General features: G+C 41.4%; 1 protein-coding gene across 6 annotated transcripts in view; it reads right to left on the bottom strand.

The window, feature by feature from the left end:
- Positions 1-13,524, bottom strand: part of SAMD5 (sterile alpha motif domain containing 5) — a 400,358-nt gene that overhangs the window by 349,126 nt on the left and 37,708 nt on the right. The window contains exon 2 of one of the 6 annotated variants that reach the window (XM_084777519.1): positions 5,032-7,122. The exons of 4 other annotated variants lie outside the window; for them this stretch is intronic. In XM_084777519.1, coding sequence (XP_084633645.1) covers positions 7,060-7,122 — 63 coding nt within the window. In that variant the 3' untranslated portion in view covers positions 5,032-7,059. Of the gene's footprint in view, positions 1-5,031; positions 7,123-8,598; positions 8,656-13,524 lie in introns of those variants that run through there. One more of the 6 variants, XM_084777520.1, reaches the window with a different exon arrangement.

Below are 13,524 nucleotides of genomic sequence, written 5' to 3'. Positions count from 1 at the left end.
ATGGAAGGTGTAAGAGGAAGTGACTTAGACAGTGCTGGTCACCAGCAAAGCCAAGACTGGATTCAGGGCTTCTGATTTACAGACAAAGATAGGGGACAAAATTAAATGCTTGCTCTTCTTTCCAACTGGCTATTTTTGTGACTGTTCCTGGGTAGATTGATGAACTCTCAGAAGGAAGTTGAAGCTAAATTGACTGAGCTGATAGGGATATGAAAGAATGCACCCTGAATACACAGAGTTCACAATCAATGTTCATTACTCAACCGAGAAGCAGATGAGATTCCACAGACATCCTGTTTTTTGGTGCAAGAATGGATTTTAAAGTAGAAGATGCTAGCCAGAAAAGTGTCCATAATTACGTTAATCTACTCTGTCCTCAGGGGGGGTGAGTCTAGGATGGGGCAAAGAATAACTTCTTCATTTAAAATTGTTTAAGATTTCTCTTTTAAATTAACAAAAATTCTCAGCAGGGCGCCAGATGGCCTGGAATGAAACTAGGGCCACTCATTATCCAGATTCAGATGAAAGACTTTTTAGAAGCCGCCTGATGTGAACTGATTTTTACTAATGACATAAACCATCTATTCTCTATAAAGCTCTTATTGGTGAGCATTGCTGCATGCATATATCTCCCTCATTTTAAAAAAAAAAAGTATTTCAATGCTGTCCATCAAGATTACGAACTTTTTCTAAATATGCTTATGAGAGCAAGGAAGACTTGCAGGTGAAATATTAGGTTTCATAGCCTGGTACCGGTTCCTGGAGGGCCCTGGGGCTACATGGATCAGTGCCAAGGCTAAGTCATGAGCCAGTGATCTAAGTTCAAATTCGGTACACTCTAAAATGATGAGCCTTTTTCTAAGATGTCATAGCACTCTTTAAGTACTGGAACCCACACTGGACCAAAAAAAAAAAAAAAAAGAGTTGGGGACTTAGGAAAAACACAACTACATCTTCATTTTTAATTTACTTTCATCTTATATTTAATGTGATTAAAAACAATCACTAGAAATCATCAATACAAATATAGCCCAAAGCAGTGTCACCAAACTTCAAACTAACATCTGAGGACTATGATAAGCAAATGATTATTCCACTGTTGTAAGGTCCTCAAATCCCAAAGCAATTATGTTTCGGTTTCAACTCAGGACTCAAGGTCTGATGTTCTCTAAGACATGGCTTATCTGCAGTTGGATTGCAACAACCCTCAAGAAGATGCAGTGCTGTGGGAGCCCCAGCTGATTGACATGTAGAGAAATTGCCTGGGGACCCTTCCTACCCATCAACACAGCCCACCACTCCTGCTGCGCATGTCTTTATGACTGCTCAGAACCACGTATGGGAAGATCACTTAGTTCCTGTATGATCCTTACACAAATCAACCCAAGAGCATGTGATGGACTTACTTGTAGTTTTGCATGCGGTGTAGGAGACTTTCTTTGCAGTTAGAACTCTGACTCTCCATGTTGACCATTGAGCTATCACATCACAAACACTCATGGATCACCATTTTAAACAGTGCACAAGTTGCTGGCTTTATCAGAATGCATCAAAAGACTACAAAAGAGGCCAAGGTGGAACCACTGTGGAAGCCATGACTTTATTGAAGGGGAAACATATGTTTGCAAATCACAATGCTACATACATGACATGGTTTACAATGATGTCCCAATTAGGCTCTTTGCAGACTTGCCACATACAGTCTCTCCATTAAAAAAAAAAAAGCGAGGGTTGGATGGGTGGGAAATGTTATTTTTGTCATCACGTTTACATATCCAAGTTGGGAGTTAGAATCAGAAAATTTGTTCTTGACCATTTAGAGTGGTTCTCAACGTGTGGGTCATAACCCCTTTGGGAATTGAATGACCTTATCACAAGGGTCTCATATCAGCATTATTTTCCCCCCTGAAACAGGGTTTCTCTGTGTAGCCCTGGCTGTCCTGGAACTCTCTCTGTAGACCAGGCTGGCCTAGAACTCACAGAGATCTACTTGCCTCTGTGCCACTATTATAGGGCCAAGGGTCATATATTAGATATTCTGCATATCAGGTATTTACAATATGCTTCATAACAGTAGCAATATTAGTTATAATTTTATAGATTGGGGTCACCACAACATAAGGAACTGTATTAGAGGGTCGTAGTGTTAGGAAGGTTGAGAACCACTGACTTAGGCCACATTGACTTCTCAGTCCCATACACAAACTTCTATATAGGGACCACTTTTCAGCGAATAACTTTAATGACCTAACTTGTATCTCATAATGTAGCTAGTAAACAGGACAGCAACTGTGATGAATGGTACACTGTCTAACATCTCTCTCATTAAACATACCACCTTGTTTTTGAGAGTTAATACAGTATTTTATTTTGGAATATGAGACATCATACAGTAGGTATCTATTTTTTAAAAGGCCCAGTTTAAATGTTCAGAAGGTCACTAATTGGATTTTGGCACAGTGGAAGAAATTTGAGGAAAACATAAAAAAAGGAAATTTAAAAAGAAATGAAGGAAAGCAAGAGAAGAAAAATCACACCGCTTTTATTGTGGAGTCTATCTTTATAACAGTAGTCATAAAATATGGAACTTTATTTCTAGAATCTAGACAACTAAAAAAGAATAAATTTATTTTGATAAGTAAAAAGAGAAATGTGAGTTTGATCATTTTTCTAAGCCACCTGCCTTATTTTACTCCCTTTGAGTATAATAGAAATCTCTAAACTAGTGATTAGTGATTGTGCAAGGAAATCACTGGATTTTATCTCATTAGAAATTAATAGTACAAAGCAGCAGAGGATTTTAAAAATCAAGACTCTAATGCCATAGAATATCTGATGTCGGAATATATAATTAACGATAAGACTCATTACAAGACTAGAATCAGAATATTCTAGAAACCAAGGCCCCTCTTGCTTTGCTCTGAGAAACCTACTGATGCTTCATACAGCATCTATGTATGCATTCCTATATTTTAGTCTACATTACCAGCTTATCTCATGTAAAAATTTTCCAGTTCTTGCCATTTGGTTAGGACTAAGACTTGCCCATTGGAGAATGGGTCTTCATTTCATTTTATTTAAATATTATTTTTAAATTTTTATTTATTTATTCACTTTACATCCTGGATGTCTCTGGCTCCACTACTCTACTTTTATTTCCTTAGGTCCTTAAAAGTGTGAAACAGTTCACCTGCCTGGACAAGCTACTTTCACACCAACTTAGATATTACTCATATTTGATATGGCTGGAACATTTCCCCCACACTTTACCTTCTTGATCTTTTTGTCGTTCTTCAACACCCAACTCCAGGGAACTGTTTACAACACTCAAGCTCATAATCATAAAATATTCAGACATGCTGATGTCAGTTCTGAGGCAGGTGTTTCTGCTCATTGTTATGACTGGCTTCTTTTGACAGCTTAGAAAAGAGCTGGCTGATTCCTCATCATCTGTATCATCCTTTGGCTGGATTCATCACTGATACAATGATGAAGGGAAGCCATTTGCACTTTTAGTTTGTGCAACATGGGACAACACACATCCTCCATACTCAGTCTGTCCCTGAATTTATGTACCTGATGCTCTTATAACAACAGGAACACTAACAAAATATCTACATGTGTGGTCATATGATGGCTTCTCCTGATGAGGCAAGTGTTGCCTTTATGGACCTGAGTGTGTGTGTGTGTGTGTGTGTGTGTGTGTGTGTGTGTGTGTGTCTGTGTGTGTGTGTCTGTGTGTCTGTGTCTGTGTGTGCTGGTGCAGGTGTGCATGCAGGCCAGAGGACAACCTCATATGTTATCCCTCAGATGCCATCCACCTTATATGTGTGTGAAAGAAAGACAGGATCTCTCCCTAACCTGGAGCTTATCACGTAGGTGAGGCTAGCACCAGGGATCCAACTGTCTCTACTTCCCAGCACTAGCTTACAAGGACTTGCTACCATGTTAGCCTTTGTGAATGAGGATTCTGGGGTTTAACTCAGTCCTGTGAGCTTACAAGGGCAGCATCTCCCTCACTGAGCCATCTCCTTCGCCTATTGTTGTGAAGTCAATTTCTCTTCATTCAGTCGCTAATCATTTACTGAACTCCTATTGTGACAGTACAAGGTAGCTTTTCTGAGGCCTGAAAGAAAGCAAGAGGCCTCATTTAATGGACAACAGCGGGACATGTCAATATATACTTGAATTTTCTAGTTGGTTTTAAGGTAATCTCTTCCACATAAGAGGAAATGAAGAAAATAACTGAGATTCAGGAAGGGGGTGGGGCGAGAGACAGTCAGTGCCTGCTAATGCCATGCCTGAGCCAAGCCTGAAAATAGATACAAGCTGAAGAACGCTTAAGCCTCTTAAGAAGCAAAGGAGATACTTATTTTTGCCATTTTATGGACGAGAGAAAAGAAGCTTTAAGTTTCAGAATTATTTGCAATGATTCCTCAAACTACACTACAGCTTATGCACCTAGCAGTGTCACCACAGTAAAAGACTCCTAGGATAATTCTAGAACTTGAACCACAATTTGAGTAACTTCAAATTAAAAACTTAGTGTTCACTGCCATCCTGTAGTTCCAGTTACCAGCCAGGTTGCAAACTTCTCTGATCTAAGAAGCCACTTGATCCTCTGGAAGGACTGAGAAAGTACAGGAGAGTCAAAAACTTAGTGGGTTTTCTCTTTGTTTTTCTGAGATTTCTAGCTTTAGTCTTCCCATAAATTATTATTTTCCTTATGTCCAGAAATGAGTGTGTGTGTGTGTGTGTGTGTGTGTGTGTGTGTGTGTACACATGTGGAGGCCAGAGGTTAGCCTCAGACGTCTCTCTGGAGGCACACCTTGTTTTTGGTTTTTCTGTTTTGATTGTTTCAACACCGGGTCTCTCCTTGCCCTATACCTCACCACATAGGTAGGATGGCCAGGCAGCAAGCCCTAGGGATCTCAGCCCCCCACCCAAAGCCCCATGCTGGCAATCTAAGTGCATATCGCGACACCAGGCTTTTTCTTAATGTGGGTTCTAGGACTCAAACACTGGCCCTTTGATATGCTGTCCTCCCTCATCTTGATTGAATACAAAGGAGTTAGAAAGCTTCTTTTCATTGTTCTCTTCTCGGAATTTTATTCTTCTAGATTTACCTAAGAAGTCTTTCAGACCCACTGGCGATTCTACCATCCTAAACTGTTACTCATAATTCAGGTAGATTATTGTTAATTTCAAATTCCAATAGTGGCACAGAGTCAAGATTTAAATTTAGCCAAATAATTAAAGTCAGCCATCATTCAGATAGAAAATAAAACCTGAAAGGACCTAAGACCCCTTTTTGGTTGCAGAGGATTTTAGTCTATTGCCTCTGGGGAAATAATAGATTTTTGAGAAATTGGGTCCTTGCTGGCCACAGTTCAACAAATGCATGCAAATGTGCATCTGTGAAATAAATCTGCCACAGATGCGGCACCTGGAAATGAGGTCTCAACTAGGAAGCCATTTATTATCACAATAAATCATATCAGTAATCTATGTGGGCACCCACACCTTTTTAAAAAAAAATATGTAACAGGTATTTTAAGACCAGCTCATTTGAAAAAATGATGAGCAGGTGATTGTATGCAGTACATAAAGGACAACTCACACATGCTCCTTGAATTTAATGTCCTTACATTCATATGTAAACTTGAAAAAGGCTTTGCACAGTGCCTAGACTGATCTCTGAAGGCAGACCAAGTGTCTAAACTTCAGATTTTAAAAAGAGTATTATGCCATGAATGCCTCTGGAGAGCTAATCCCTTCTTAATTACCTACCTAGAGTCAAGGTGAAAGCCAATCTCTTACCTTTAAAAATTTCCTGTCCTTGTCCATAATTAAAGTGACATAGGCTTGCCTCTCTGCTCTCCTTCTGAGTAGTGGAGGGAAGAGTCCCCAGTACAGCACAGTTGGTGGGGGAGGGGGGTGGAGGGGAAGGGGGTAGGGCGGTTCCCTCTGAGCTTGTCAGCCTCAGATGCTTGTTAACATTGGGAAATCACCCATGGCCTTCTCTCAATTAGGTTGAGACCCTATCGTCATGGCAACATTTTCTTAACAGAAAAGCAGACTAGCAACACCCAAAAGGAATAGTGATGAGAAAGGAAAGAAAGAAAGAAAGAAAGAAAGAAAGAAAGAAAGAAAGAAAGAAAGAAAGAAAATTCCAGGTTTCCTTCCCCCTCCCACCACATTTCCTTTATTTGGAGATCCTTGGACCAGGCTCCTCCTTCCTACGATCATTTGCCATGCCCCTGCCCCCAACCATATTGAGATGGGGGGAAAGACATAAGGCAACTCAGGAAGGAGGAGGCTAGGGAAGCCTCCAGGCAAGGAAGAATATAAACAGTGGATATGCATCAAGACATGGTCCTCCCAATGTAACAGCCATACCTCCACCAGCTTAAATCTTAAAAGTTAGAAAATAGTTTCTCCCTTAATATGCCAATGTTCGGGTTATTCTTTTACATGAAATCACTATATACAGTCCTTAAAATAAAAATTCCTTCACCAAACTAGTTTATATAGAATTATATGAAATATCATAACTTAATGAAAACAGAGCCCTATACGAAGTAAAAATAACATGTATGTTAAAATATAAAATGAAAGTTACTATTCTCAAGATAGAGGCTATTTTGGAAAAGATGTCATTAATTAGCTATTGTATGAAACCTACTTCTATATAGTATACTTAAAGTTAGAAATTACCCACAAGTCTTAGTCAACCCATCTACTATGATGAAAAAATTCAAACAACAAAGGAGAGAAATTCCAAGAGATATATCGGACTTCTTCCCTCGTGGAGTGCCCTTTAAAAACCAGGTTCCGTGTATTTCCATGGGCGATGTGTTGTTGCCCTATTACTAACTACTACACGTGAGTAACTTTGCTTACTAAGTTGATTATCCCAGAATTTTCCAAGCAACAAGTTAAGCTGATGAGTGTTTCCAGAGTCACCATCCAGTTCCCTTTGTGAAAGGAGGTTCTAAATTTGCCCTTTTCCAGTCTTCAGCATCTCATCAGTCCTCCACGGGCTCTCAAAATTGATATCTAGCGGTTCTGTGATGACTTCGGCCAATTCATTAAGTACTCTAGGATGCCAGCCATTGGGACCTGTGGATTTGAACATATCTGGGTTACTGAAGTTCTGTTTTACCCATTCTGCCCCTAGTCCATCATGGATGCCTGTTCCCGTCTTCAAGCCAGGCTTGTACCTTTCTGGTTACCGTGTAGACTTTTGAAGAACAGCTTTCCATGCCTCTGTTTTTTATGCATTCATTTTCTCTTTTAAGATGATAAATGAAGAAAGATTTGTATTCTTCTCAAGCCTTTGGTTTACTTTTAAATGGCCTACTTATCTTTTTTTTTCTTTCTTTCTCTTGTAAACTAAAAACCTCAAATTTACCTTGTAAGTGTTTGAATTTTTTTCACTCACGTTATTCAATAACATGTTAGCAACTTTTAATATCAGACCCTTAGTCAATATCCTGCTGAGGTTCCAAATATTAATAGCTGCCTGTCTTGCGTGCAAAGAGAACTTCTGTATTCAACTTGCAACTGCAGCCGCTAGTGCTAATTTCCGAATGCTTCTTCCAAAATAAAGACGATTCACAATCATCTTTAATCATTATCATTTGTATGCATAAACAATGATTTCTTCTGCAAGGAATTTAAGAAGCAGGAGTTAGAGGGAGACAAATAGGAATTCCTGTGAAAGCACTTGCCTAGCAGAATGCATTTTCTGTGTGGTCATGGGTGTCCAGGGCCTCGGGTTTACATTACATTAATCATGTCCACATTCTGACAGGTGTTGACAGTTTTAACCCCTTTATTGTCACACTGACTCCTCGGAAACTGAAAGACAGCCACAGATGATAGTTTTCTGCCCATCCATTATACTCTGCCATGTGCTGAGAACCCCCTGGCAGGCTCAGGGTGGACAAAGGAGAGGAGGAAAGGAGAGGCGAAAGGGACAAAGACACCTAAGACTTGCTTCTGGCATTTGTGTTTCTTGGATCCAACCGTTCGGTTTGGGGCTTTGAGGTTTTTTTTTTCCCTTGGGTTTGTTGTTGTTTATTAGACAAGGTTCTTTGTCGAAAGATTGAATATGTTGTTTTGTTTTGTTTTCCTAGTCGATCCCACTTCACCCTTATACTGAGGTTTATTCTTTGAAACTTAATACTGCTCCTCAAACATAAGTCATACTGCAGACTCCACAAAGACTCCTTTAAAGCACAGTTCCACCCATCTCCCTAAGACTTCTCAGAATGTGCCATTGTCACCCTTGCTCTTGCAATGGCCACCAGCTGACTACACCATGTAGCTAGTATGTCATTATCTATTAGTCTGGGAGACAACATCAGTCAATCTCAGCCAGTAGGAGCTATAACTGACACAGCTTAATCAGCCTCCTTTCTAGGGAGAAAACTATTTATGGTTCTCTGTTTTGATCTTTGGCTGTAACTCTAAGAAAACATTACTAATAATTAATGTATTAAAAATTACCTCCGAAAAAGCTAGCCTAATTTAATGTCTCTATTAAAATTACCTTGTGTTATAGTCTGTGGTAGAGTAATTGTTACTCTATCTTGACAAGCAAAGTTCCTAGGACAGTCTGGAAGGGGGTGGGGGGTGTAAGTCAAAGTCCTTGAGAGGAGAGATTATTCAAACACAAAGAGGTTAAAGTTACTTCGTTTTCTCGTGCTGTAGTAAGGAAGTAAATAACAAGGTATTAACACCAACTCTTACAGTTAGTGTGTTGTACAAGATTCCTAGCTATTGTTATCAGGGAGAAGAGCAAGTATCAGAGAAAAGCCTGGAGCAAGGATGCTGGTGACTAGGGGGAAGGAAGAGATGTTGGCTGTGAGAGAACGGGTCTATAATAAACCCGCCCTAGCTGAGGCAGAGCTCTGAGTGAAGTCAGCTGAATGTTTTTCATGGTTTCCCATGTTCCACGCACACATAAAGAGAGTTAGCACCTCTGGAGATGGGATGCACACACTCACTTCACAAATCTAACCACAGACCAACCGCCTCCAAAAGCTCCCTTGTTTTGGGTTCCACGAAAAGCAAATCAAATTTATTCAACAAGCCCCATCTTGTAATCTGCCATTTTTCATTCCCTAGGGAAGAGGCTGGGAGGCAGACAAACAGGATTTCCACCATTGACTCATGGGGAGTTTCAAGTTGTGGGAGCAGTCATGAAGCCCTGTTGCATCGCAACTTAAGAAATGTTAATATTTTCCCTGTTACTAATGTTTTCAGTGTTCGGATGGCTGATAGGCATTGTGACATCCCACTGCCTGGTCTTCACAGGCCCCACTCATATGGAGTAAAAATGAGCAGATTCAGAAGCATGACAAGCTAAACAAACATGTGAGACCTGTTAGGGGCAAACATGCATTCGGCAATACAGCTCTCACACCTTGCGTTTGTTTTTTCATAGCTTATTTTCTCCCTAAGTTACCTGTCATTCTCTTTTAAGGACAAATGGGTCTTTCTTTACTTCACCAAGATGTGTATCAATAGCTCCATGGTCATTATGTTTTCTTCTTTGGTTAGTGAGCAAGGTTGGCTTAGGCAAGATGTGTCTCCATGGTACGCAGAGTGCTCACCTAATATTTAAGAGGTCTGTCTTAGTGCGTCTAAATTTCTGAGTGTAAATCAATCTCCATCACGTCTTGTCATTAGCAAGTTGAAACATCTATCTAGACCTAAAAGCATCTTAACCCCTAAACAACTAAGCTTTATTGTAAAGCTCCCTGATCTTCAACTCCATCAGAGACTTGAAAAGGAATAAACAACCAAGGTTAGGTCATGGCTCTTTTCAGACTTTTAAGAGTATGGAAGTGAAACAGTAGTAAGTTCGGAACAGGCGAGGAGTTTGACCACAGTTCCAGACTGAGAGGAAGGAGATCCATGGAGTCTACACAGGCGAGTTAGGGCTAGAAGGACTGCAGAGATCAAGAGGGATTAGTTCTAGAGGGAAAAGGGACCCAGCCTCAGGAAGGCTCAGAGACAAAGGGCCAGAAAGCCTCAGATGCCAGCACAACCGAGATGGGGGTGGGTGGGAGGCAACTCTTGAGCAAGTCACTGCTTCTTACTGTGGCAGTGACTGGCCAAGGCTGGCTACAGTGAGCCATGAGGTAAGAACTCTAAGGAGAGGGTGCAAGACTGAAGTCCACTCAGGCCACTTGGATGGGAAATTGGTCTATTGCAAGCGAGCTGGTCAGACGGGGTGACACAGAATGACAGCGCCAGGGCTTCTGGCGTTTCTCTCTGCATTGAGACTCAAGGTCTCCAAACACCATCCAAAACATGATCAATAGGCAGGGCCTGCTCACAATACACAGAAGACTGGAAATCTCAGGAGTGCAGTTCTGGGTGCTTGGTCCTCTAAGGTAGTTCTTTGAAACATACTTGGTGGCTCCGTAGATGAAAAGTCCCTGGTGATGTTGGTCTCTGAGTGTTCTGGGCTGCTCACTTGGGGCCCTATTCCTTCCCTTTCCCTGTCCCCAGCTCATTTTCCTACTTGTGGTAACATTGTCATCTATTACTACTACCAACCTTTGACCATTAGCCTTAGTGTGTGTTTTCTCTTACTCCAATGATTATTTGTCATTTCAGCAGGTGTCTAATGCATGCAATGATAGTTATGATCCACACTGTGCCACAATATTACTATTATTGTTTACTGGGGGAAATCTCTCTCCAGCAGGCACCACGTTGAGAGTGTGTGCCTGCATATAATCTTCCTCCTCGCCCCACACCAACTTGAGAGCGAGAGCCAGAACCTAATTAATAAATGAAGAAGCTGAGGCTTTGAGATGTAGATGTGCTGCTCCAGGAAAGCTGCTCATCTAGGCCAGAGCAGTTCTGCCCTATGGCAACTTCCACCTTACCAAATGACATCTATTCAGGACAGTCAAGTTTGATTTGCTGTTCACGGTAGCTGAAAAGTCTACCAAGAATCCCAAGAGCAGGGCTCAGTAGGAAACGGTATTTTACAGTTGGAATTTGTCCTGGATCTGAGTTAAAAATCACTGGAGGTTTAAAGTGAGCCCTAACCCCATTGCCTTCTGTTCTCATATGAAGAAGAAAAGAAACAGAGACATGGTAAAGGGACCACATGAAGAAAAGGGCAGAGACAGGCGTAAGCCACCAGCCACCGTAAGCCTAGAGAGCCCAGAGCCACCAGAGGCTCCAGAGGGCAAGGAAAGATGCTCTCTTCTGGGCCTTGAGAGGAATCCAGCCCCCCTGATACCACGGTCTTTTACTTCAAGCCCTCGGAAACAGGATGGACCAGCGCTCTGTTTTTTAAACCACCTAGCTTGTGCTAGCTGTCACCTCATCCTTAGGTAGCACATAGCCTCTTCATCAGCAGATATAACTGATACGCTCCTAGGGATAGTTTTAACTGCTTTGTTGTTCTTAGAATATGCAAATGTGATTTTTTAGTGAACGTGAATTTTGTTTTCACACAGAACGTGCAGTGTTATGCGAAATATCTAAGAGTTTATTTATATAGTGCACAAAATACCTATTTTGAGTTTGTTTACATCACTGATTATATGAAAACACTGGGCCTCTTTCTACTCCATAAATGACACAGACAGCTTGAATTATGTAAAACATAATTTAACAAACAACATTAAAGACTACTATATATTTATTGATGTATATATGTACACAATATATATTTATTTATATATATACATCACATGCTAATACATCTCATTAAAAAAAGAAACACAAGAAACTGTCAAGAGACAGACTTTTCTAGATTTCTATTTTCCCCTTAAACATTCACACTTTATCATTAAAAATAAACATTGCCTATTGTCTTTCTTGAAGTTCTGGGTTCAGGGGCTGGAGAGATGAGTCAGCAGTTAAGAGCACTAGAACACCCACATGGCAGCTCCTGGGAAGCTGATACCCTCTTCAGGATGCTATAAACACCTGCACATGCAGATGTGTGTGCACACATGTATACACACACACAGATAAAATTTTTATTTTTTATTCTTTTGGTTTTTGAGACAGACTTTCTCTGTGTCATAGCCTTAGATGTACTATGTAGACCAGGCTGGCCCTGAATCACAAAAATCCACCTGCCTCTGCCTCTTGAGTGCTGGGATTAAAGCTGCTTCAATGGTTTTTTGTTTGTTTGTTTGTTTTGTTTTTTTTTTAAAGAAAAGAGAAATACTGGAATCACTTATCTATTTTCAAGTTAATCCTCCAAATACCCTACTCTGAAGACTTGTGACTTACTCGCAGCAGCTCTTTCAAGTGGAAATGGTGCTACACGTAAGAGCGTGGTCAGTGGAGCCACAGACAACAGCAGTTCCTGCCACGGAAACAGGCTCATTCACACTTGCTGTGGCCTCGGAAGAGTGCCACGTACTTCTATTTTGTCAGACCGAATTCAGAATGGAAAAAACAAAAGCCGAGGACACAGAGGCTGAGGTGAGGTGAAATTACTGTTACTTCTATTGCTTCTGCTAGGCTGTTATCATAAAGATGGTTTCTTAAGGCTATTGCAGTGTGGTGGTGGGGTGAAACACAGAGACTGCCAGCATTTGCGCCCATCGTTGCTTTTCTGATGGTGCACACATCTACAAGGTGAAAAAGCAGATAAAGGCATGACATTCTTGTGACATCATATCTCGAGAGTCGCCTGGAGGGAACCCTTGGAGAGTCCTCAGACCACACTTTGAGACCCGCTGTGCAACTGCATTTCTAGACACCACAAACCAGAGAGATCACAAGCTCCACAAGTCTCAGACCAAGTCCTCAGTCTGAAATTTATTATACTTTGCCCTTTCATGTGACGGCACCTTCTGAACCATCACTCCACACTTACCCTCCCGGCCTCCCATCTGGCTTAGTCCCACAGAGCTGGGACCTTCTTCCTGTCTTGAAAGTGAGATGACCTTTCCTGTCTTCTGAGAGGCTTTGCAAAGATGACTGGTCTGCCCACAAACGCATGCTTCTCTTGGGGGCTTAGCTTGCCAGCCTTGAAAATAGCAAGGGCTTTTAAAGCGACTTGGGCGTTTCTGCATACAGGCAGTCTGCTTTATCAAAATTACCTTGCTCTCTTAGCATCCAGACTCAGCTCCCAAAGACTGAAGCGAAGCGTGGCCTCTGCTGGGCTTTGACCTCACCTGCCAAATTGAAATGGGCAGGGAAGCAAGACAAGAGCCTTAATCCTCTTTAGCAATTCCACCCAGGGCATATTTGCATGTTTAGTGGCAGCCAGAAGGAAGGGTTCAGGGGAGATATAACATTTTCCATTACTTTCTTTGTCTCTGATTTTTGGCAGGGGGAAGGGGACCCTTCAGACACTAGCATGCTCTCATGGACTAGCAGCTCGGGCCATTAAAGGAGCAGGTGGATACAAAGTCAACGGAACAACCCTCAAGAGGCTGGCCTCACCTTAATGAACTCTGAGGAGGTGGGAACGGGCTACCTGCAGCAGCCAAACATGTAAAGCAGGCCGCCTCCCATCACGCCCTT

The sequence above is a fragment of the Acomys minous genome, assembly GCF_964271855.1.
Source record: "Acomys minous genome assembly, chromosome: 3".
NCBI lineage: Eukaryota > Metazoa > Chordata > Mammalia > Rodentia > Muridae > Acomys > Acomys minous.
Note: the sequence above shows the minus strand (reverse complement) of the source record. Positions and strands in the feature narration are given on the sequence as shown.